The 23,739-nt window shown below is 34.9% G+C and overlaps 1 protein-coding gene and 1 long non-coding RNA gene across 4 annotated transcripts in view; both read right to left on the bottom strand.

Annotated features, from left to right (window-relative positions):
- Positions 1-358: 358 nt before the first annotated feature.
- On the bottom strand, positions 359-2,315 carry LOC118703218. Its single transcript, XR_004982959.2, has 2 exons — positions 1,440-2,315; positions 359-1,371 (listed from the first exon to the last, which is right to left on the bottom strand). It is a non-coding gene; the product is annotated as an uncharacterized LOC118703218 (long non-coding RNA).
- A 228-nt stretch (positions 2,316-2,543) lies between these two features.
- WDR36 (WD repeat domain 36) overlaps positions 2,544-23,739 on the bottom strand; it is a 39,486-nt gene continuing 18,290 nt past the window's right edge. For all 3 annotated transcript variants that reach the window (XM_036409962.2, XM_036409963.2, XM_036409964.2), the window contains 11 exons: positions 21,717-21,831; positions 21,092-21,257; positions 20,732-20,840; positions 18,121-18,200; positions 10,860-10,967; positions 9,116-9,213; positions 8,355-8,500; positions 5,306-5,425; positions 5,028-5,109; positions 4,072-4,259; positions 2,544-2,958 (listed from right to left, as the gene is read on the bottom strand). In XM_036409962.2, the coding sequence (XP_036265855.1) occupies positions 2,806-2,958; positions 4,072-4,259; positions 5,028-5,109; positions 5,306-5,425; positions 8,355-8,500; positions 9,116-9,213; positions 10,860-10,967; positions 18,121-18,200; positions 20,732-20,840; positions 21,092-21,257; positions 21,717-21,831 (1,365 nt within the window). In that variant the 3' untranslated portion in view covers positions 2,544-2,805. The remainder of the gene's footprint in view (positions 2,959-4,071; positions 4,260-5,027; positions 5,110-5,305; positions 5,426-8,354; positions 8,501-9,115; positions 9,214-10,859; positions 10,968-18,120; positions 18,201-20,731; positions 20,841-21,091; positions 21,258-21,716; positions 21,832-23,739) is intronic.

Raw genomic sequence — 23,739 nt, 5'->3', positions numbered from 1 at the left:
CTGAGTCTGTTTCTATTTTAGTTTGTTCCGTAGATTTTATATGTAAGTAAAACCATATGATTTTTGTCTTCCTCTGTCTGACTTATTTCACTTAGGATAATACCCTTTAGGTCGATCTATGCTGTTGTAAAAGGTAAGATTCCTTTTTGTTATGGCTAAGAGGTATTTCATTGCATGTATGCACCCAAATCTTATATGCAGAAAAAATAATATAGGATGACAATCTTTGAGCACTGTTTGTTACTAGAAAAAAGGAAAAGAAATCTAACCTAAGTTTCCATTATAAGCTATATAGGTTGTGGACTACTACACAAAAGAGATAGGATTATGATGAAATAAAAGATACCAAGTAGAAAAGTTGCTAAATGATACACATATATGTAAAAAACAAGAATTACACACATTTTATTTCATGTGGCTATACATAACATCTATATGCATTCATAGAAAAAGGTATAAAAAAAGGTATAGATGGAAAGTCAAAAATTGTTACTTCTAGAGGGGGTATTGAGATTGAAGGTCAATGTAAAAATATAGAACTGTCTCTGATGTTTTTACAAGTCAAATGCCATATAATACATTTGTAATTTAAATTTTAAAGGAAAAGCAGTATGCAAAAACATGTATTTTCAGAAAAAATATACACACAAATTATACTTTGTATTTCCTTCTTTTTCCCTTCCCTGGTGGCAAACACATAGGAAAGGTTCTAGAGTACCTAAAAATGAGGATGTATATAACACTGTCTGAATAAGATAATATCTCAAATAAAAACACTCAACTTCTATATTCTCATTTGAAGAGAAAAAAATTTCAGTTCCAGATTTATAAAAGCAATGCAATTTGTTTAGAGCTCTTATTTTGTTTCAGTCATTTATAATTTTCACATGGTACATGCTTATATTTTGGAATTTTGCCACTTTACTATATAGTATTGGGCCAGAGGGAAATACAATTTCTAAAGTTAGAACTTAAGTAATTATTAGTATTTTGACCAGTGGCTGTAAGTTTACAAGCACTTCTAAAAAAAAACCAAAAGCATAAAACCAGATTGGCTTATTTCTTTAGCAGTTTATTAATTCTACCTTATATACTGAAACTAGATGCTTGATAAAAGTTATCATTGACAACTCCTTAAGAGGATTGTTCCTTCTGATATTATTCTGTAAAACCTTCTTACCCTAATGAGAATTATATTGGCATTCAAATACAACCAGGTGAATTTTGTGAATTACACTACTTTTAAGTATGTCAACTAAAAATTATTTTTACTTATTTTTTTCTTTCTTTTTAAAATATTTTTATTTCAGAGAGGGAGAGTGATAGAAACATCAATGATGAGAGAGAACCATTGATTGGCTGCTTCCTGCACTAGGCATGTGCCTTTGCAGAATCGAACCTGGGACCCTTTAGTCCACAAGTCAATACTCTTATCTAACTGAGCCAAACCAGCTAGGGCTAAAAATTGTTTTTAGAGCACTGTGCTTTTAAGAATTGCTTATTTTTAATTTACATATTGCTAGAGTTTTGAACCATGAGAGGAAAATAATGGTGAGAAAGGAGGAATTGCCAGAGCTATCTGGTTTCACAATGGTGATGAGAGAAAAGTTGAGTCAGCAGTTTCTTTCTAATTAAAGAGGTCATCAGTAAGGAAGAAAAACCTTTGAAGGATATCTTGAATGGAATTTGGAATTTCCCTCATCTATCTGAGGTATCTGTTCAACTGTCTACTATAGTAATTTGCCAAGTCAAAGTGCCTCTCACATTCCTAAAAGAACATTTAGAAAGGTTACAATGGAGAGAGCACTAGGGCAGTGTTAGAAAACCTGGCTCTGACACTGAGGTTGCAAGCTGACATTAGCAGATTTCTCTTCTGATTAAAAGAGGGCTGCACTAATGTCTGACAGCCTCCCAGCTCTAAGATCAATGATCCCCATGTTCAACAAAGGCCACCAAGAAAGGAAACACACCTTTTTACTTCATATCACAAAGGTGTTTTTATAACTGTACTAGAGGCCTAGTGCATGAAATTTGTGAACTTGGGGGGGGGGGCGTCTTTCAGCCTGGACTGAGCCCTCTCCCAGACTGGGAGCCCTCAGGGGATGTCCGACCGATGACTTAGGCCTGCTCCCCTAAGCCCTCAGTCAGACATCCCTCTGGCAGTCCAGGACCTCTCACTCCTTACTGCCCCCTTGCTCGCTACTCCTTTCTGCTAGGCTCACTGCTCCTTAGCACTGTGGTGGAGGTGGAGAGGCTCTTGCCACCACCATTGCGCCCGCCAGCCATGAGCCTAGCTTCTGTGGGAGCACACTGATGACCAGGGGGCAGCTCCTGCATTGAGTGTCTGCCCTCTGGTGTTCAGTGCACATCATAGCAATCGGTTGTCCTACTGTTTAGTCAATTTGCATATTAGCTTACTATATAGGATTATAGATCAGTTTTATCTTCAACATGATTAAGCAACATTTTACATGAAATAGCCAGAATCTCATATGCTATAAATATTCAAAAAAAAACCATGAGCTTGTAAGGACAATTAAAAAAAAAAAGTCATACCTAAGTAACTAATGTGAAGAGGCTCAGAAAATAAATTATTTGAGTAGATTCTTTAAGTTTTTAAAATGAAAGGCTGGTATCATTATATTTCAAGAAAGTATTTACCTTTTAAGTGGAAAATGATTGACTAGTCAGTAATGCTACTAGCATTTATTTTCTCTTACAATGAAACTTGAAAAACAAAATATGAGTTAAACTGAACCAATTTAATATAAAAGTCTTCAGTTTATAAAAGCCACAAATTTGTTTTTATTGTAACAAAGCACTTTTAATATAATTTAAAATGCACATGCTTTGATTGAAGAGTGATTGCAAATGAATCCAGTTTCCTTCCACCTGGGATGACAACTGTGTCATTTCTTCTAGAAGTTTTGGCTCTGAAGGAAGCATTTTAAGGTGCAACTGAAGAAAAAAAAAATAGTTGAACATTTAAGAAAATTAAATTTTGTTTATTCTGGACTCAACATATTTACTAAGAAATGTCAGAAGACACCATTCTGAATATTTTTTTCTTAATTGCTGATTTGTTACCATCTCCCACTTCCTTCTCCTCTAACAAACTTTTCTTAGTTTGAGTTCCTTTATGTATTGTCACTCCCTTAGCAGAAGAGAAGTGTTCCTCACTCCCCTCCACTAAGAATAGTCCTCAAACAGACCCTGAAGAAAGGACACAGTTCTCACACTAAGTCCTCTTCCTGTGCTTCTTTAAGTCTCTCCTTCAATTGTATAATAACCACTGCTAATGGATGCGGATGGGCTCTTTATTTTGTTTTCTAAAGATTTAAGTAACTTTTTCTTTTTTTGATAAATTTGGGGAAGGATATAGAAACAGTGGCATTTCTATTTTTTTCATACCACATGCTACCAATTAAGTATCTACTTTATAAATAATTTTCAATAAGCAGATCAAGTGAAAAGATTTTATATATTGATGAAGAATCATATCTGCTATCATTGAATATCAGCATTATCTATCTTCTTCAATCCATTAACTACTGAAATTAACATGAGAGCTCCATTATATTAATCATGATAGCAACTCTGTTATTGCCAAATCACTTGAAACTCCATCAACCAAAAGAAAATATTTTTACCTTAGCATAGAAAAAAAAAACAAAGCAAAAAATGAATGTAAAACCTAACTTTCTCTTCATAATCACAGAAAGACAGCCAAAATGTTACTTAAGAAGTTAATAGATGTCATAAAAAATTCACAGTGAGTTAAAATTCTTCTGAGTAAAAAATTTAAATAAATAAATAAATCAGCTGCCCAGTATGGTAGTCATGAGGCACAGATGACTGTTTAAATTTAATTAAATTCCCAGAAAATGAAAAGTTTTGTTTCTCAGTCACATCAGCCACACTGAAGTGCTCAGTAGCCACATGTGACAGACAAATGGCTGCCATGCCAGACAGCACAGGCATCGAACATCTCCATCTTTGCAGAAAGTGCAATGAGAAAACACTGCTTCAGAGGAAGGCAAGCTGGGAAGAACTGTCTTACATTAGACTTACCTTTAGAAACAATGCAAGGTATGCCTGGGCTAACTCAAAATCACGCTTTCGATCCAACATCATTCCGATCATTTTTAAGAAACTCTGCATAACCTCTACAGACCCGCCACATTCAGGAGACAAGCTCCGCAGCTCTGTTTCAATTCCCGATGGACCTAATTCTTTCAGAAGGTTAAGAGCAGCATCATCTGTATTAAGTTTTAAAAAGAATCCAGTTATTACCTACATCAGTTCACTTAGGAAACTAGTTTTTCCACTTCATACCTCAAGCAACATACACATAAATTGCACAGGGAATTCTTTCTGTGGGTTATTTTTTTCTGTTAAGTAGTAGAATAAACCAAATTAAATAAAGCCAGTACTGTAAGAGCTGTAAACACTTACTGTTTATCATTACTAGCTACATACTATAGCTTTCAAAAAGATAAATCTATTATTAACAAACTCAATAAATTTTAAAATTATCTTTTGATGAGATAATTTGGGAATATCTAAAATCATTGAAGACAAAAGTCTCTGTTATATTCCCAAACTGTATGGCAAACTGTTTTTGTAAATAAAAACAAAAGCAAAATTTGAAAATAAAAAAAGCATTAAGAAAATACTATTCTAAATATAAGTATTATCTTAGTTTAGTGTCACTCATCTATAATAATAAAAGGATAATATGCTAATTAGATTGGACGTCCTTCCGGACGAAGCCGGGGACAGGGGGAAGCCAGGTCCCGGGTGCCTGGAAGGCCTGAATTGCATGAATTTCATGCATCGGGTCTCTAGTTTAATATAACAGTAGAAAAGCTAAAGTTGCTTGAGAATCAAACCCAAGTTTCAACCCTTTTAAGTTTTACTATCTTCTTTTAGCTACTGAGAAACCTGCTAATATTTCACTCAATTTCTTTTCATAGAAAGTAAAATAAGCTAAAGATACTTGGTAAATATTTTATAATTTAACTTACATTTATTATTCACGAGTCCTTCTTCAAGTTTCAAGAAGAAATCTGATTTTTGAGCCAAAATTCCAAGATGTACCACTTTAGACTTAAAAATAAATACACATTATTCAAAAAACACAAGTGTAACAAAAAACATATATAGTCTATAATTAAAATCTATCATTAATTTACTCTATATGCATAAAACCGGGTGTTGGTAAAAAAAAACAAACACAAAACTACAACTGTATAATAAAAACACACTCACACACACAGTTAGAATGCTCCAATTTAGTTTTTACCTGCTGTGGATCATTATTTTGTTCAGGCACAGCATATCTGGGTACAAGGCCAGGAACTGTTGGTATAAAAAATGGTGCTGACTTGGGTACTTTGGGAGGTTCCTTTGGTTTATTCTTTTTCTGGGGAAAAAATAAAAGAGAAAGAGAAAAAAATAAAAAGACAATCAAGTAATCATCTGGCTAACAGTTACTAATATTTAATTCTCAAGAAATTTTTTTAAAAGTTCAAAAAGGAATGAAAAATTTTCAGATTAGAATGTTAAAATAAAATCCCATCAATCAATATCACAGATATCTTTAAAGTGAGTTTCCCAATGCAAATCCCCAGAACCCCTGCTAATAAGGCAGAAGAGAAATGACAGGGTTCAGGAGAAACCCTACAACAGTGGTCGGCAAACTGCGGCTCTTTGGCCTCTTGAGTGTGGCTCTTCCATGTGCAAATGCGCACATACAGTGCAATTGAAACTTCGTGGCTCGTGCACAGAAGTGGGTTTTCAGCTCCAAAAGAAATATCAATCGTTGTACTATTGATATTTAGCTCTGTTGACTACTGAGTTTGCCAACCTCTGTCTTAGGACACCTCATTTTCCTGAAACATGAATATTTAGGTGAAGAAATAATAATCAAACACTTATAAAATTCTTTAATATTAAAATATAATCTTTTTATCAAAATGGGCTAGAAAGCAAAATTTACTAGTGCTAAATATTTTCCCAGAGCCCAGAGCCTTTAGAATTAGGTGTGATATTTTTGTGAAGCTTATCCCTAATTCTTCTACGTTGTTGAAATTTTTTATTTTTCCTAACCAATCCTTTTTTTTAATTAGCAAGAGAATACTATTTGCCTATTTATAAAATGTTTCAAGTGTTAGTAAAATTCAATCACGAAAATCACTATCGGATTTCCCACCAACAGAATTTAATTTTGATGACTACAAGTTACACACCACTATCTCAAGAGCATTTGATAGAGGCTTTGCATGGTAAACTGCCTGATAGAGGGGTCTCACAATTTTACCTCCCACTATTCTCTTCCATTCCAGGTGCTCTGTAACCTTAGGGAGATTTGTTTTTTGAAAGAAAACTAGGGATATTGGTGGCCCTAAAGAGGAATGGAATAAAAGGAAGTTACTACCTGAAAACAGAATAAAGTACTGCTAAATTACAGGATAAGTACAGCCTTCTTTGAGGAATAAGAGTCAGTTTCACTTCCTACTCACTGCTACAGAGTGATAAGGGAGACAGTCCATGAACTGTAAATAAAAATAAAAGGCTTTGGAGGAGCACCACAGCGCTCTGGAGATTATACATCTCCTTTGGAAAACCAAAAGTATAAAAATTGCCACAAAACAAATATAAAATTCTAACATTTTTCACCCAGTAGGATATAAAAATATTGGAAGTGAGCATTTCTCTCATAAAATCATTCACTCATGTTTTTATTTAAGTCTTTATGCAGAACAAACTATGTCTTAGCAAGGAACACAGTAGTCCAAAAACTTAGCTTATTAATTGGGCATTACTGATTGCTCCCTTCACTCATCTACTACTTACATTTTTTTCATGTGTCATTTTTTCCCCTCAAGTTACTTTTATTTATTATTTATTTATTTTTAAATATATTTTATTGATTTTTTTACAGAGAGGAAGGGAGAGGAACAGAGTCCAGAAATATCAATGAGAGAGAAACATCGATCAGCTGCCTCTTGCACACTTCCCCACTGGGCATGTGCCCGCAACCAAGGTACATGCCCCCAACCAGAATCGAACCCTTGAGTCCACAGGCCAATGCTCTATCCATTAAGCCAAATCTGTTAGGACTCATGCGTCGTTTTTAAAGCTAGTCCATGGAGCACTACCTTTAGCTGACATAGACTGGGCAATAGCTTAGAGGAAATTTACATGTGAAAACTTTTCTTACCCAAGACACTCATATCTGTTTGGGTACTAAGTTATTAGTAACAAAACACTTCTACTTTGGCATAGTTACGGATGTCCTTACACTTTTATATAGCCAGCCCACAATATGACTTGCATACATATGACCTCTAGTGAATTTATGTGTGTATCTAGTGAATTTATGTGTGTATCTTACCAAACCAAGCTTCATAATCAATGCTTAGCATTATCACAGGATGGCCTCTATAATTTTCTACTCTAGTCTATTCCTCTCAATTGTTTTCACTACTCATAAATGAGGATCATGAAACATGCTTTGAAAAACACTAATATATTATCTATTTTTAATGTAAAATATAATTTCCTCAAATACAAAGGGACCAGGTTTTTTCCTTTGGCACTGTCACAGGACATTGCCTACTACCTAGTTCTTATTAACTTACATACCTGGATCCAACACAGCAAGCTCTAAACATCTTCTTATCGTTGGCAGAGTAGCATACAGAATAATAAATGGTAGTTAAAGCTTAATTTTTAAAAGACTAGTGAAAGTCTTTTCATTTCCAAATGACTAGTGATAGATATCACACGTGGTGGCAATATTTTTTTTTCTTGTTTTAGAAGTTAAAAAAGTAGCAGAGTCGAAACCAGTTTGGCTCAGTGGTAGAGCATCGGTCTGTGGACTGAAAGAAGGGTCCTGGGTTCGATTCCGATCAAGGGCATGTACCTTGGTTGCGGGCATATCCCCGGTAGGGGGTGTGCAAGAGGCAGCTGGTCGATGTTTCTCTCTCATTGACGTTTCTAGCTCTCTATCTCTCTCTCTTCCTCTCTAAAAAATCAATAAAATATATTAAAAAAAAAAAAAAAAAAAAAAAGCAGAGAGGCTGGATTAAAAACATCACATTTCTAATAGCTCTGCAGTTGTAGGCTGTACTTCTGCTGTATCCAAAGGTCTGTTGAATGGTCTCAAAATTAATATAAAGAGAATTCTGGATAATCACACTAGATTAAACAGGATTCAACTAAATGGCATGCTCTTAGGTATTAACTGTTCCTCCTAAAGCTTTCAATGTAAGGAAAGCTATTTCTACTACAGAAATTGCTTCTGGAATGTGTCTTTAGGGTGAATATTCACTGTACTATAGTAGTACCTTAATAACATCAAGATTAAGAAGGTTTTTCCACCGTGATTCAGGAAGGAGGGATAGAGTCACCAACTGCTCATTCAACTGTTCTGGAGAATCATACTCTATCATTTCATCACTTGGTTCTATGGTTTCTTCTGATAATTCTACATCTGAAAACAAAGATTGAGAGGGGGGTAAAAAAAAATTAACACAGAATAGTATTTTTATCAGGTAAAAGAAATTCAATTCAGCCGAAACCGGTTTGGCTCAATGGATAGAGCGTCGGCTTGGGGACTGAAAGGTCCCGGGTTCGATTCCGGTCAAGGGCATGTACCTTAGTTGCGGGCATATCCCCAGTAGGGGGTGTGCAAGAGGCAGCTGATCGATGACTCTCTCTCATTGATGTTTCTAACTCTCTATCTCTCTCCCTTCCTCTCTGTACAAAATCAATAAAATATATTAAAAAAAAAAAAAGAAATTTAATTCAGACCAAATCTATTAGTATTTCATAACATGTTTACTCAATATAGATTTGTTAAACTCTTAATTTCCTCATCTTCTCATTATTAACTATAATTCCCATCACAAGACCTAAAACACTTCTCCCTAGTACCACTAGATAATCTTATCAATCACATTTTTGTGAAAATTTATGAAGTCATTCAAAATATTTCATATCAGTTAAATAATACTCTGATTGAATAGAATAAACTTTGCCTTCAGTAGCAATACCCCCATTTAGGTTTATGATATTATACTTCAAAAAATTACTATTTTGTGATTACCTTCAGTTTGACAAGTTCCAGGAAGCATCACTACTGAAGGAACATAATCTGTGGGAAGTGGCCGTAATGAAACAACTGAATACAGGGAAATATTGGACCTGAGAAATAAAAACATAGGCCATATTTTAAAACTTATAAATATAGTTTTTTGGGGAAAAACTTCAATTACTGGTCTAAAAAACAAAAAAACTTCAATTACTCTATAATCTTGAATTTGGCTATAGATTCCAAATCATGTACAAATTAAAAATAACCTCAAAGATAAATAAAATAGTATTAATTTGAAAATGTCTTGATTCATGTCATTGATGTTACAAGAAGCTGTGCATAAACACTATTAATGTAGTACACGAAAGTATTTGAGAGATCAATACTAGGTAGTACTTTTATAAAGTAACATAATCTCCATATCCTTATATTGTTTTGATAATTGTCAACCTTCAGTTAAGCAAATAATATCTAACTGAAGGAAGAAAAGACTCAGAGAGTTAAGTCAGATACAGAATAAGATAATCAGATCCTTGAGATTGTAAACAGTCATGGATTTCTCCTTCCCTAGAATGGCCCTCTAAGTGGCCATGTTCCCGATACCTTGACCCTGCACCATGACCTTGGATGACTAATCAAGATGTAGCTTCCTATCCCAAAGTGAGTTAATCAGATTCTGTTTTCCATACATAATGAATTTAGAATGAAAAATAAAAGTTGGGGAAATCAGATTCTGAACTATATTAATAGTGATACTACATAGCTACTAAGGTTCCATAGCTATTATTTTTCTCTTATCATGATTGTTCAAGCTTCACAGATTCCAGGAGATACTCCATTTTGCTTATTAAGGTGGCCAAAATGTATTTCAATCACATACTGAATTTATTTTTTTGTCATAAAAATTTAATTAGAAAATTTTATAATTGGAAAAAAAGGGTAAGTTTTTTTTCTCTTCCTCAATAATTAATAACAGTTAAAAGACATAGACATCTGGCTGAAACCGGTTTGGCTCAGTGGCTGGAGCATCAGTCTGCGGACTAAAAGGTCCCAGGTTCAATTCCAGTCAAGGGCATGTACATTGGTTGCGGGCACATCCCCAATGGGGGTGTGCAGGAGGCAGCTAGTCAATGTATCTCTCTCATCGATGTTTCTAGCTCTCTATCCCTCTCCCTTCCTCTCTGTGAAAAATCAATAAAATGTATTTAAAAAAAAAAAAAAAGGCATAGATATCTGACCTTAGGAAATAACCAACACTTTTTCTCGGCCCAGATGATGGACCGTTTACCTTGACCTCTTACATGTTCATCACAACGGAGTTGGGTGTGAAGAGTTATGCAACTAGAACGATCTTAGCAAGCATCTTTCCCAAACACTGCCTTATAGGTAAAGTAGTCTGAAGTTTACAAGTGACTCACTAAGGTTATAAAGCAGTATTGGGATAGTGGCAGAAGGGCCAGGACCTGGTTAGGGAATCCCATTTTTCTAGCATTTTAAAATTCACATATCTTTTCTACAAAATATAAGCTAAATAAGATAACAGATAAAAATCAATTGTGTGGTTGAGCAAAGTTCTCTAAATTATCAAGCAGATGTTGAATCAGCCAAAAACTTATGGTAAATTAACCCTCTGGCAACAATGTGACATTTCCATTTTATAAATTAAAAAAAAGCTGATGTTAGCAACTATGGCTGTCTGACAATATCATCTTCCTTCTCCTCTTTACCCCAAACAGAACTATATGAATGAACTCACCACAGATAAATTCCAAGGTGGTCCACATGGGAAGTGGCCAGAAAGTCTCCGGTAGGGGACATAGTAACATTGAGAGGAGCCGAGTCCAGCAGAAAGCTGTCTATAAGGCTACAAAAGGATCAAGATGTTAGACTCTACCAAAACATTTAATTCACAAATATATTTTTGCTAAATAATATGAGATAATACAGAAAAGTTTCATTTTTATTTTTTAATAATCACCAATACCAGAAAGGCATCAATAACAAAGATTTGTCAGTAATGTTACTATATGAAAATTACCTCTCTTAATGAGAATGACCTGGAAAATCAAACTGATCAATGAGCCAGAGAGAGGTTCACCAGGAAGAACACAGGAGGAAATGCTCTTTCTGGAATGCCATTTTGGTAGACTGAAGAGAACATTTCTGAAGATGTCACACAATTAAATAAATCTAATTATCAGTACTCTCTGGTATTTTTGTTATCCCAGTGAAAATAATAAAAGTCTTAGGCAACAGAAGAAATTAAAATAAAATGACTATAAATAAGAAAAAGAAAACAGTAATGGAAAAAACTTGAACAAGTCTGTTTTTCAAATAGGTAACTACACTACACATGAAACATATGAAAGAATTCAGGCTACAGACCATAACCATAAAGCAGTGTATAAAAACTAGTCTCACAGCTTGAAAAGTTGGAGGGGTTGAAAAGCTGGGGAGGGCCGAAACCAGTTTGGCTCAGTGGTAGAGCGTCGGTTTGCATACTGAGAGGTCCCCGGTTCAATTCCGGTAGGGGGCATGTACCTTGGTTGCGGGCACGTCCCCAGTAGGGGGTGTGCAAGAGGCAGCTGATCGATGTTTCTCTCTCATCGTCGTTTCTGGCTCTCTATCTCTCTCCCTTTCTCTCTGTAAAAAATCAATAAAATATATTTAAAAAGTAAAAGAAAAAAAAAAAAGTTGGGGAGAAAGGGGGAGTGATCACCCCCCAGTAGGAGGCTCAGTGTAGGCGTCTCAGAAAACACAGTTGGAGGTGAGCCTTCCAAATGGATACGATTCAGTGGATGTTGATGGCAGAGAACGCGTGTCCTGGCTGAGGGAAGTGTGGAGGGCAAGGCGAAGGAAAACACAACCGAGTTTAGTGAGAGTGCAGCTGCTACTTAAGCATATGGCTACATACAGGCTCTTGAATACAAAACACCTAAGTTTGTTTTTACTTTAATCAATGAAAAGTCACTGCAGGCTTGTGAGCAGACAGTAATATAATCTTCACTTTCATAAAAGATCTGCCATCAGAATGCAGAGTATATGTGAACAGAAAGAAGAGTGAAAAATTATGCTAGCAGTCATCTAATAGCATTAAAGATCTGAACTAGGATGGTGATAGCAGGAAGTGACATGAGTGAATTTAATGAGCAAAGAGAAAGATCTGCAAAGGAAGCTTCTTAGGTTGGCTAAGTGTGAATACTTTGTGTACTTTTAGAGAAATATACTGTTTTAATTATAGCTATTTTAACAACTATTTTATTCACTGAAAGCAGTACATTATCCATGGGAAACAATAAAAGGACTGAAGTTCAGAATCTACATTAAATAAAACATTATTTCAAGAAAAATAATAATAGCCGGCACCGGTTTGGCTCAGTGGATAGAGCGTCGGCCTGCGAACTGAAGGGTCCCGGGTTCGATTCCGGTCAAGGGCATGTACCTTGGTTTGCGGGCACATCCCCGGTGGGGGGTGTGCAGGAAGCAGCTGGTCGATGATTCTCTCTCATCGACGTTTCTAACTCTCTATCCCTCTCTCTTCCTCTCTGTGAAAAATCAATAAAATATATTTAAAAAAATAATAATAATAATAGTCTACAACTTTTTTTTAGTATTCCATGCTAGGAAGTATCCTGAGCCTTTGAGTCTACTAACTGAATCCTCACTACCCTATGAGGCAGATCTGTCTTTATTATATAAACTAGATACTCGGTGCACGAAGATTTGTGCAAGAATAGGCCTTCCTTCCCTGGCTGCCAGCACTGCTTCCCTCCAGCACCCAGGATCTGGGCTGCTTTGCTCTAACCACAGCCAGGCATCTGGGACTGGGGCTGTTTCACTCCGGCAGCTGCTGCCATCCACTGGGGGCGTGCTCTGAGCCACACCATGGCCACTCAGAGCATGCCCCCTCCCCTGGTGTCCGCTGAGGCTGGGGGCAGCACGCAGTCGCCTCTCAGCCTCTCAGTGTGTAGCTTGGCCTGAGTGATTGTGATGCAGCCTCCTCCTGAGCCCATCGTGACTCCCGGCTATTTTGCATATTACCTCTTATATATATATATGTATATATATATGTATGTATGTATGTATATGTATATGTATATGTATATGTATATATCAGAAAATGAGGCCCAGTAAGATTTAAAAACTTGCTCAAGGTAGAAAATTGAGCCAAGAATGTCACATAAGCAGTCTGTACTCTTAATCACTATAAACTCAGTAAAACCACTGGTGATACTAAAATATAACAAGCAGCTCAACAGCACATTTACATGCTGGGAATGTCTACACTGGTGATTCATAAGCAGCACAGATGTGAATAAAGTCTCTCCAGTGGAGACATTAAGTGACTTTTCCAAAATAAAATCTCTTGTCCTAGCCAGTTTTGCTTACTAGATAGAGCATTGGCCCATGGACTGAAGGGTCTTAGGTTCAATTCCAATCAAGGGCTCATACGTAGCTTGTAGGCATGATCCATGGCTGTGGTTTGGGTGCAGGCAGGAGGCAACCAATCAATGTGTCTCTCTCACATTGATGTTTCTCTCTCTCTGTCCCCCTTTCTAAAAATCAATGGGAAAATATCCTCAGGTCAGGATTAATTAAAAAAAAAAAATCTCTCAATTTGTTCAGAGTATAATTAATACTGTAAAACTTAAATAACGAATGATAAGAAAATAAGCCTTAAAATTAGGAACACTGGAAACACACACCAAAGTGAGCTTAGGGCAATGACTAGCATTTAATTCTTATTTATGGGGAGAAAGGTGACTAATAACCCATCTGATTTCTGTTCAAACTTACTCTGGAAGCTCACAAGAATGCCCTCTCTTGAGAACCAAGAGAATTGGGGAAAATAAAACTTTGGTAAACAATTATTATATACCAAAGACTGTTAAGTTGTTTATGTTATCTAACCCAAACAACCCAGCGCAAAAACATTACTCAATGTATATAGATGAAAATTAAGCATAAGCACAGCAGTTTCAGACCTTACCATTCCTTGTCTTGACCAATATTTGTGCATTAACCATGTGAGGGGTGAAATGTCCTAACATGTGTGCTAAAAAGAGAATCTAAAATCTGCTTGAGCAAATTTATTTTATATAATACTATAATTATTTTGTCAAATTCATTGTGCAACTTGATTCCACAGCTGTTGTGTGGGGGTAGACAAACCTTCCGTTATGTAAAAGCATCAAATTGAGGAAGATGATTTCTACATACAAAGCATATTTTACATGGCCATCTTAATTCATAAAGCATAAGTGTGCAGGCTTAATCCCAGACTTAACTACTATATAGTCCCTGCCAAGGTCACAGAATGAAAAGTCCCAGATAAGATATATACTTTTTGAGAGAACATTAATAAAACCCTCACTGTAGGATATCATATTTTCAAGCACAGAGCCCTGTATACTAAGTCATTTCTGGTTATATCAGGGGTGGGACACCTATTTTCTGCCAAGGGCCATTTGGACATTTATAACATCATTTGTGGATCAAACAATATTGTCAACTTAAAAATTAGCCTGCTATATTTGGTTAAACATTTAATTAACTCACTCCTAATGCCTTGCCAGGGCCAAACCAAATGATTTCAAGGGCCTTATACAGCCCACAGGCCAGATGTTCCCCACCCCTGTGTTATATCCTGAACAAATGCAGACAGTGTGTAGATGATCAATTTCCAAAGTGATGGAATCACCATACACAAAAATCTTTAATGAGTAGAAGAAAGGGATGGTTTTGCCTCAGGGAGAAATGCAAAATAACATTCTATTCCAATTATTCTCATATAATGCTCCTCAGAAAACAGCAATGAGACAGAACAAAATGCAAAATTCTATTAAAGCTGCACAGCTGGTGTGACTCAGTGGTTGAGCATTAGCCCATGAACCAAGAGGTCACAGTTCGATTCCGGGGCAAGGCACATGTCCAGGCTGTAGGCTTGATCTCCAGCAGGGGACATTAAGGAGGTAGTGGATTGATGATTCACTTTTATCATTGACTAGAGGCCCAGTGCATAAAAATTCATGCACTGGGAGGGGGGGTGGCCCTACCACCCCAGCGGGGCTGAGAGGATTGGGCACTGCCATCTTTGAGAGTGTGGCATAATTAGCATATTCCTTCCTTACTGGTTGTGGGCACCGCCATCTTTGCGATGGCATGAGTGTCAATTAGCATATTCCCTCTATTAAATAGGATGTTTCTCTCTCTCTCTCCCTCTCCTTTAATCTCTCCAAAATTAATAAAAACATTTTTAAAAAAAATCTATTAAAGCTATTTTATACTTTTCTCATCTCCAAAAGTGTTCAACATGAATATCCAGTAAATTGAAAAAAGAAAGAAAGAAAGATGATAGTGGTAGGGAATGACAAAAAATTTCAACTCTGCTCCTTTGAGGACCCTACAAAATAAGAAAACTTTCTCTATTTTAAAACAACTTTACAGGAAACAGTTCAGTGCCTATGCAATTGTTTTAGATAGGCACAATTCCAGGTAGATACATCTGTATGTTACAACACCCAAAGGTTTACTCATAAAGTTTCACTTTACAGACTATGTAATGAGCATATTCATTCTTTAAATATTTAACATGCTATATAAATGACAAAGTTGCATACTTTAGAAAGAACTAGGAATCTCCAAAGATTGTTATACAAATTATGATATAAAAACAGAGGAATCAAAAACCCCAACAATTATATATGGGTGTATGATGAAACACTAATCCTCACTTCCTTATTATCTTCTACATCAAGAAAATTAGTTCATTCTTAAAAACATGACACAGCCCAAGCAAGGTGGAAAGCACAACTGTTGGGAAATGTTTTTTCCTCCAATGCTTATTGCAGCAAAATGTAATTTATGAAATATGCCACCATGGGCAAATCACGTCGCTTCTCTTCGAGCTTCCATTTCCTCATTTGTAAAATGGAACTAATAACAATAATAGTACCTACACCCATTCAAATATGAGGGAAGATGAAAAATAAAAGTATATAAAGTGCTTAGTAGCTACTGGTAAATGGTAATTTAGTTGCAATTAGATAGCAGCAGTTGTGTGACATGGCTTTTCAAGCTTCCTCATTTACTCCATTTCCATTCTTAACCAAAGTAGTCCTTATTTTTGTCTTTATTAAAATTAGGCTTTGGTTCAATCAGTATAGATATAATTATTTTCTTTTAATAATCCCTTTGTGACTCATTTCTTGTTTTTGTGTCTCTGCCAACTTCATGCCTTTGTATTCGTTTAAAATTGTCCAGTGTTCACCTAAAGATATCAGAATCAAAAATTTATCAAATTTAAATCTGCTCAACTTTTTACTGAAATAAAAGATTTAGCAGAAAGACTAATGCTGAGTCAAAGACTGATAGATTTAAATGCTTCTAGATCCTATTTTTTCCATTCCAAAGATAAACTCGCCACTTTGTAAAAATATTTTGCCAATTTAGTACTACTGAACATTAACCTATCTCTCCCATCTAATGTGAACTAAAACTACTAAAAAGGAAATGACAAGGGCACATGTCAACTCTATTACTTGTACAACTTTCCTACTATAATTAAAGCAATTCAAATTACAATGTTCATTTTTAGAAAAATAGCAGAAATCCTAAACTACCAATATTTCTAACGATGCCTTGTTTTTAAAGTAAGGAAATACCAACTTTTGGTGAACTTTTTGAAGTTAGAGGACACAGCCCAGTAACTAAATTTTGCTTTACTCTATTTTAAGTGGGGGGAAAAAAATGTGTGCACAAAAGCTCCTAGTTATTAGAGCTGGACTAATTAGTAACACTTTTTTGTTGTACATATTCCAAATCATGTGCCTATGTTGGATAAATAGCTGTGCCTCATTCCTATAGCAAGCTTGAAAGGAAATGATTACATCAGGGTTTTTCCTTTCTAAAGGTCAAAGTGCTTTCAAGTATGAGCTTGTCTATTTCCTCAGAAAGAAAAAAAAAAAAGAGTAAGTAGAATTGGACAGAGCTTAGTAATTTAGAAATATTTCAGGAGATTAAAAAGTACCATCTTCTTTCTCATCTTTCTCACCAATGTCTTTCCTTATGGTATATTCTTGTTAATGAGATACTTTGCTATTCCCATCACTCCTTCCTAAGCAATTTTATGTTAATATGATTTTAAATTGCATCTATTCCTATATAATTTTTAAAAGTATTTTTATTGATTTTTGAGAGGGAGTGAGAGAAACATTGATCTGTTGACTCCTGTATGTACCGCAACCAGGAATTGAACCCAAAACCTGACTATGTTCCTGGAATCAAACCTGTGACCCTTCGGTGCTTGGACAATGCTCAACCAACTGAGCCACAAAGGCCAGGGCTATTCCTATACAATTTTGAACAACAACAATTTTGAACAACACACACACACACACACACACACACACACACACACACACGCGCATTCTCTCTATCTCCAATGTTCAAATTAATGGAATCAGATAATGTTTGCTCTTTGAGAGCCGTTTTAGTAGCAAGTTTAAGTCTATCAGATAGATTTCTGAACCCTACTGGGTTTTATCTAATTCTTTTCATTCTTAAAGGTATCTAAAATGTCTTCCTTCAAGAATTATTGCCGGGACCGGTTTAGCTCAATGGATAGAGCATCGGCTTGGGGACTGAAGGGACCCGGGTTCGATTCCGGTCAAGGGCATGTACCTTGGTTGCGGGCATATCCCCAGTAGGGGGTGTGCAAGAGGCAACTGATCGATGCCTCTCTCTCATCGATGTTTCTAACTCTCTATCTCTCTCCCTTCCTCTCTGTACAAAATCAATAAAATATATTTTAAAAAAAAAATTATGTTAGAGACAGAGAATATATAACATACATCAAGGAAAGTTAAGGTTTTTGACCTTTTAACTAAATTCATTATGAACAAAAAACCATACAAAATAAAAGTTTGAGTCATATTTTTAAAAGCATATAATCCATTAATTACAGGTAAAAGATAATGGTTTTCTGATAGAGGTTAGGGATTTAAATATAAACTCACCACCCAGAAGGAAGATCCCAAGTTCTGATAGAGCAATCCATTGAAGCACTTATTAACCAACGACCATCAGGACTGAAAGCCTTTAAGTTAAAAAAAATAAAGAAGAGTACATACATAATCTGTGTGGGTGGGAGTGTATGTGTGTGTATATACATGTATATGTATGTTTGTAATGTTCATGCCTACATTTTTAACAGCTTAAAGAATGCAATAAATTAAAAGATGCAGACTACTTGATAAACTAAATTCAGTAAAATTTAGACTACTTTATTTTATATAAAAGAAACCATTTCTTATATACTACTGATTGGGAAATAGATAAGAATTAGGCTTTTATAGGAATTATAAAAAGTTTTGAAAATTAACAGTAAAAATTAAGTCTTTATTCCAGAATCTCATATATTTATAGAAAATTAACAAACTGTCTTTAACTACAAATCATTTTTATTTTATTTTTTTTATAGGCATTTTAAAAATATATATTTATTTTATTGATTTTGTCAGGGAGGAAAGGAGAGAGATAGAGAGTTAGAAACATCGATGAGAGAGAGTCATCGATCAGCTGCCTCTTGCACACCCCCTACTGAGGATATGCCCGCAACCAAGGTACATGCCCTTGACCGGAATCGAACCTGGGAACTTTCAGTCCCCAAGCCAACGCTTTATCCATTGAGCCAAACCGGTTTCGGCTACAAATCATTTTTAAATATAAAGCTGCTGTTCTGAGAACATTCAATTACTAGAAGAAATATTTTGTTATCTAATTGATTACAATGTATCTGTGAAAGAAACAAAAAATAAATTTTCTTGAAAACAGTCTATATATTAGACTAGCTTTCTAAGAATAAACCTAATTTTGAATCTTAAAAAATTAAAGTTACTAAAAAAGTCCTTATACTTTTACTTGTAGTTTCAGTTAAAAATCTTTTCTTCATTAATCATGTTTGATTTCCAAAATATAACCTAAATCTGCAAAAAGAGTTTCAAAATAAATTTATACTGTCAACTACTCATTAAGAAGATATAACTTTAATTAAAAAAAAAAGAAAAAAAAAAAAGAAGATATAGCTTTTCTATCAGTAAAAATGAGTAATAGCTCTCTCCTTGCCTGTAGCAAGTGGAAAAAAGCCCCAAAGGAAAAACTTTAGGGTTTATAATGGCAGATTGTATTCATCCAAAAGTATAAGCACATCAAAGAGATCATGACTACCCATATTAGCACATATTTGGATAAGTGGACTGTAATTTGTTCACCAGGGCTGCAGTATTGTGGAAACTCAAAACTTAAGGTCCAGAGAGATCAATTTACAGAATAAAACAAGCATTAAAGGACAGGGGAAATGACCTGATAAGTAAATCTCATAGATTTAATTTAATACTGAGTACTAGAAACTCCAAACACACAAGTTGAAAAATGTGAGAAGGGAAAAAAACACACAAAAAACAGGAAGATTGTTGGCACTGACAAATGTTTTTTTTAAAAAAAAAGCTATTTCATCATAATTATTGCGGTCCCACCCTCATTTCTGTAGATATTGTCACAACAAATTCTGTTGATGGGTAGTTCTACCAATCTCCAATCTCCAGAAATCTCCAGAACACCACCATTTCCTGACCATTTCTCCTTATTTTTAAGGAAATGGGTAAGCACTGCAAATTCTGATTTTTGGTATGAGAATAAATAAGTAAAAGTAGCTGTTGGAACTGGTATTCAGTAGCTAGGATTTTATTTTTATTTTTTTCTCCTTTTAAATAAATCAAGGAATCTGCAATTGATGCAAAACGACAATATAAACTTAATATGGTCCTTTGCATACACTTTCTAAATCAGAGTGCTTCTTATATCATACATCTCTCCATAAGAATACAATAGTAAGCTAAATCACATTATCAGGAATTAAGCTATACAAATTCTAGAAATAAAACAATACTAGCACATACCAGGTACCAAATATTCCAAGTCTCCTAGTATTAATTTTTTATGCATGTAGAAAACCAGAAATAAGTTTCTTCAGCCTAGTTTAATACTAAGTCAGAAATGCCGAAACTGGTTTGGCTTAGTGGATAGAGTGTCGGTCTGCGGACTGAAAGGTCCCAGGTTCGATTGCGGTCAAGGGCATGTACAATACATTGGTTGCCGGCACATCCCTTGTAGGGGGTGTGCAGGAGGCAGCTGGTCGATGTTTCTTTCTCATCGACGTTTCTAGCTCTCTATCCCTCTTCCTTCCTCTCTCTGGAAAATCAATAAAATATTGTATATATATTTTTAAAAAAATACTAAGCCAGAAATGACATACTTACGTTTCAATCTCTAAAGTATATTTTGGTCCTGCTTGCAGTCTAAGAGAAAAAGATAAACTCTGCGATATATATTTTAATCTGATGGCATTAACTCCCTGAGAAATATTAAACTTGCTTTTAATTCTACATTTTCCTTAAAAATCTTTTTGAAAATTAGTCTCCAAATTATTTCTTTTAAATATTTCCTCATACTAGTATGATGCGTAGTTCAATGCTATTCAAGGAAAACAGTTTCAATTATTTGAACATTTTTTAACTAAATAGAAGCAGAAGTGAGTCAAGTTTTGTTTAAACATTGAGTTAGTTTTACCATGTCATTTATTTGGCCTTGGTGTCCAGAAAACTCTCTGACAATCTTTCTAGTTTCTATGTCCAGAACACTAATGGAGAAGTCATCCAAGGCGAGTCCCAGAATGCCACTAGCAAGATAAATGCATCAGTTTTAATAAACAAACAAAAACTTGAACTAAAAATCTCATAGGCATTGTAATTTTTTTTAAGTCAAGTGTATCTTTGGATTATGAATAAGCAAAATGCTGTTTTTTTTAATGTTAAAAATCTGACTCTCCCCTCCCCCCCAACTTGGTAAATTATATACTTTACTTAAATTAAGAACTTTTACCAAAAACATGAAGAGGAAAATTCATTATCATTAAAAGAGAAACTTTACCTGTCTCTGTGTAGCAGCATCATATTTGGAGATGAATCAAGACTCATAGAATGGATTAAAATTTTGTTTTTAAAGTTCCAAAACTTGAGTAATCCTTCACTACCAGTCGTAATTGTCAGCTGGTTTAATCCATCTACTGCAACACCTCTAACAGACCCTTTATGAGCTTTAAAGCATATATTAAAAGAAAAAAGAATAAGAATTGATATTGCCTCTCTGAATACTGCATGAAGAGTGATTCCTTTATTTAAATATCTAAGTTCCACTATTTACCTTCCCTAAAATTTTGATATTACTCTGAATTTTAGGAAGTAGGGAGATTATTATATTGCTCAAGTAAAAACAAAGTTCATCAGAATAATACAGAAAGGTTTCAAAAAACAGTTAAGATTTTTCTGCTTAAAGAAAATTTTAATTTGTATATTATCTACTTTCCCATAACATCTGTGACTTAATTCTCTGAGTATTTCAATATGGTGGCTATAAGATATAATGGCAGTATCTGTCATGTACAGTTGATAATAACCCATCAAAATGGCTAGCAGTAAAAATTTAATACATGCCAATGAGTTATTAGCCTCATACTTATTTATATTATTTTTTTAAAAAGGAAAAAATGCAATACCTTGATCCTCACCAAACCTTCCTCGATGTATACCAGATTGCATGTTATATACATCTACAGTTCCTGATGAGAGACCAATCACAGCAAAATTTCCACAAGAAGTTATATCCACTGCCTTAGGGGGGGAAAAATTAAACACAAGTGACACAGCAAATAAACTAACATTTTTATTGTACTTTAGCTCCCATAGTGTTTTTTTTTATCTACTAATTATCTTATTCTTTTTTTAAAATAAAGCATAGCATGACAAATTAATTAGTTAATTTTCTTAAACATTCCTGTATTTGGATATATAAGAAATATCTGCTTGATTCTATCTCCTTTCTCTAAGAAGTATGAAGACATTATTATCTAAGACCATAAAACATAACGGAAGTAACTCAGTTGAAATTTACAAAGTCAGAATAATTGTGTTATCATCTGCTTTCAATTTTTAATTTATTCCCCACAGTGCTCAAGTCAAAGCATTCCATTCCCTAATTTGTCTTTATCTTACCTTACTTTTGTAATTGCTTCCACAACTATACAAAACTAAAAACCTACCATTAAATGTCCAATAAAAAAGCTCAAAATATTTTAATTATGACATGTTAGGAAGAGAATACATGAGGCATTACATAGAACACATTAGTTTAAAAGCAGTTTCTCTAAAATAAACTCATATCTTACTACTTAAAGTGTCAGTCAATATTGTATTAATGAGGTGTCTTTTTTCCTATGTTAAAAACATGAGACTGGCTCTATATTGGATCGTGGCCAGAGAAATCCCTGATTGTCACTGTGTGTCAGTCAGATATTATCCACCCAAGGAAGAATTGAAAATACTGCTAAATTTATGCCTAAAGAAATAAACTTCTAAAACCTAAAATAAAGAACTTATTAGAGGCTATGTAACTGTTCGAAGCAGTATGTCCTGATTTTATTTTTCTAGACAATTAAAGCTTATTCCGTAAAAATATATATTATGGGCTAATCTTTAAAAAAGCATTCTCTCTAAACAGAACACAAACGTAATCTTACTACTTTAAAAACTCATAAATGTTTACACTATGTTGTAGTTTTAATAACAGGAATTAATGGAGATACTAGGCTATAACCTACAAGTAGCAAAGAACCCCGATGTGCTTGCTATTCTTTTTATAATTTGTATTTATTTACTTTAATTGATTTTGAGAAAGAGGAAAGCAAAGGGAGAGAAAGAGAGAAACATCCATGTGAGAGCAAGATATAGATCGGCTGCCTTCCACACATCCCCTACCGGGGAACTGAGTCCACAACCTGGGCCTGTGCCCTGACCAGGAATCGAAATGGCAATCTTTTTTTGGTGCACAGGATGCTGTCCACCAGCCTGGGTGAACTTGTATTCATTTTAATAAAATTTACTGTTGTTAGAGGCCTGCTTCTATTGTATAATCTCTTTTTCTTACTTATTCATGCTAATCTCTTATCAAAGACAGCATAAACAAAGCAAAATGAGTAAACTGAGAGGGTTATCTTTAAGTAACAAATTGTATTTTAGTGCATGGGCTATCTAATAAATATTTTTGTTTATTACTTTCTGATTACTGGTTTTTTCCAGGTAGCTGACTGAGTTTGCCAAACATATAACTAAATATATACATATACTTACTATGCATATATTCAATGATCTGCTTCATCAATAAAAGGCTGTGAGTTAAGAACACAGGCTCTAAACTGAATAGGTCTAGGTTCAAATCCCAGCTCTTCCATTTACTAGCTTTACTGACCTTAGGCATGTTACTCATTATATTAAGCATCAGGTGTTGTTTCTTCTGTTGTTTTGTTTTTTTAAAATATATTTTATTGATTTTTTACAGAGAGGAAGGGAGATAGAGAGCTAGAAACATCGATGAGAGAGAAACATCGATCAGCTGTTTCTGTACACCCCTCACTGAGGATGCGCCTGAAATTAAGTTAAAATGCCCTTGACTGGAATAAAACCTGGGACCCTTCAGTCTGCAGGCTGACGCTCTATCCACTGAGCCAAACCAGTTTCGGCAAG

Source organism: Pipistrellus kuhlii, unplaced genomic scaffold (genome assembly GCF_014108245.1).
Source record: "Pipistrellus kuhlii isolate mPipKuh1 unplaced genomic scaffold, mPipKuh1.p scaffold_m20_p_4, whole genome shotgun sequence".
NCBI classification, from domain to species: domain Eukaryota; kingdom Metazoa; phylum Chordata; class Mammalia; order Chiroptera; family Vespertilionidae; genus Pipistrellus; species Pipistrellus kuhlii.
This window is presented reverse-complemented; position numbering and strand designations above follow the sequence as displayed.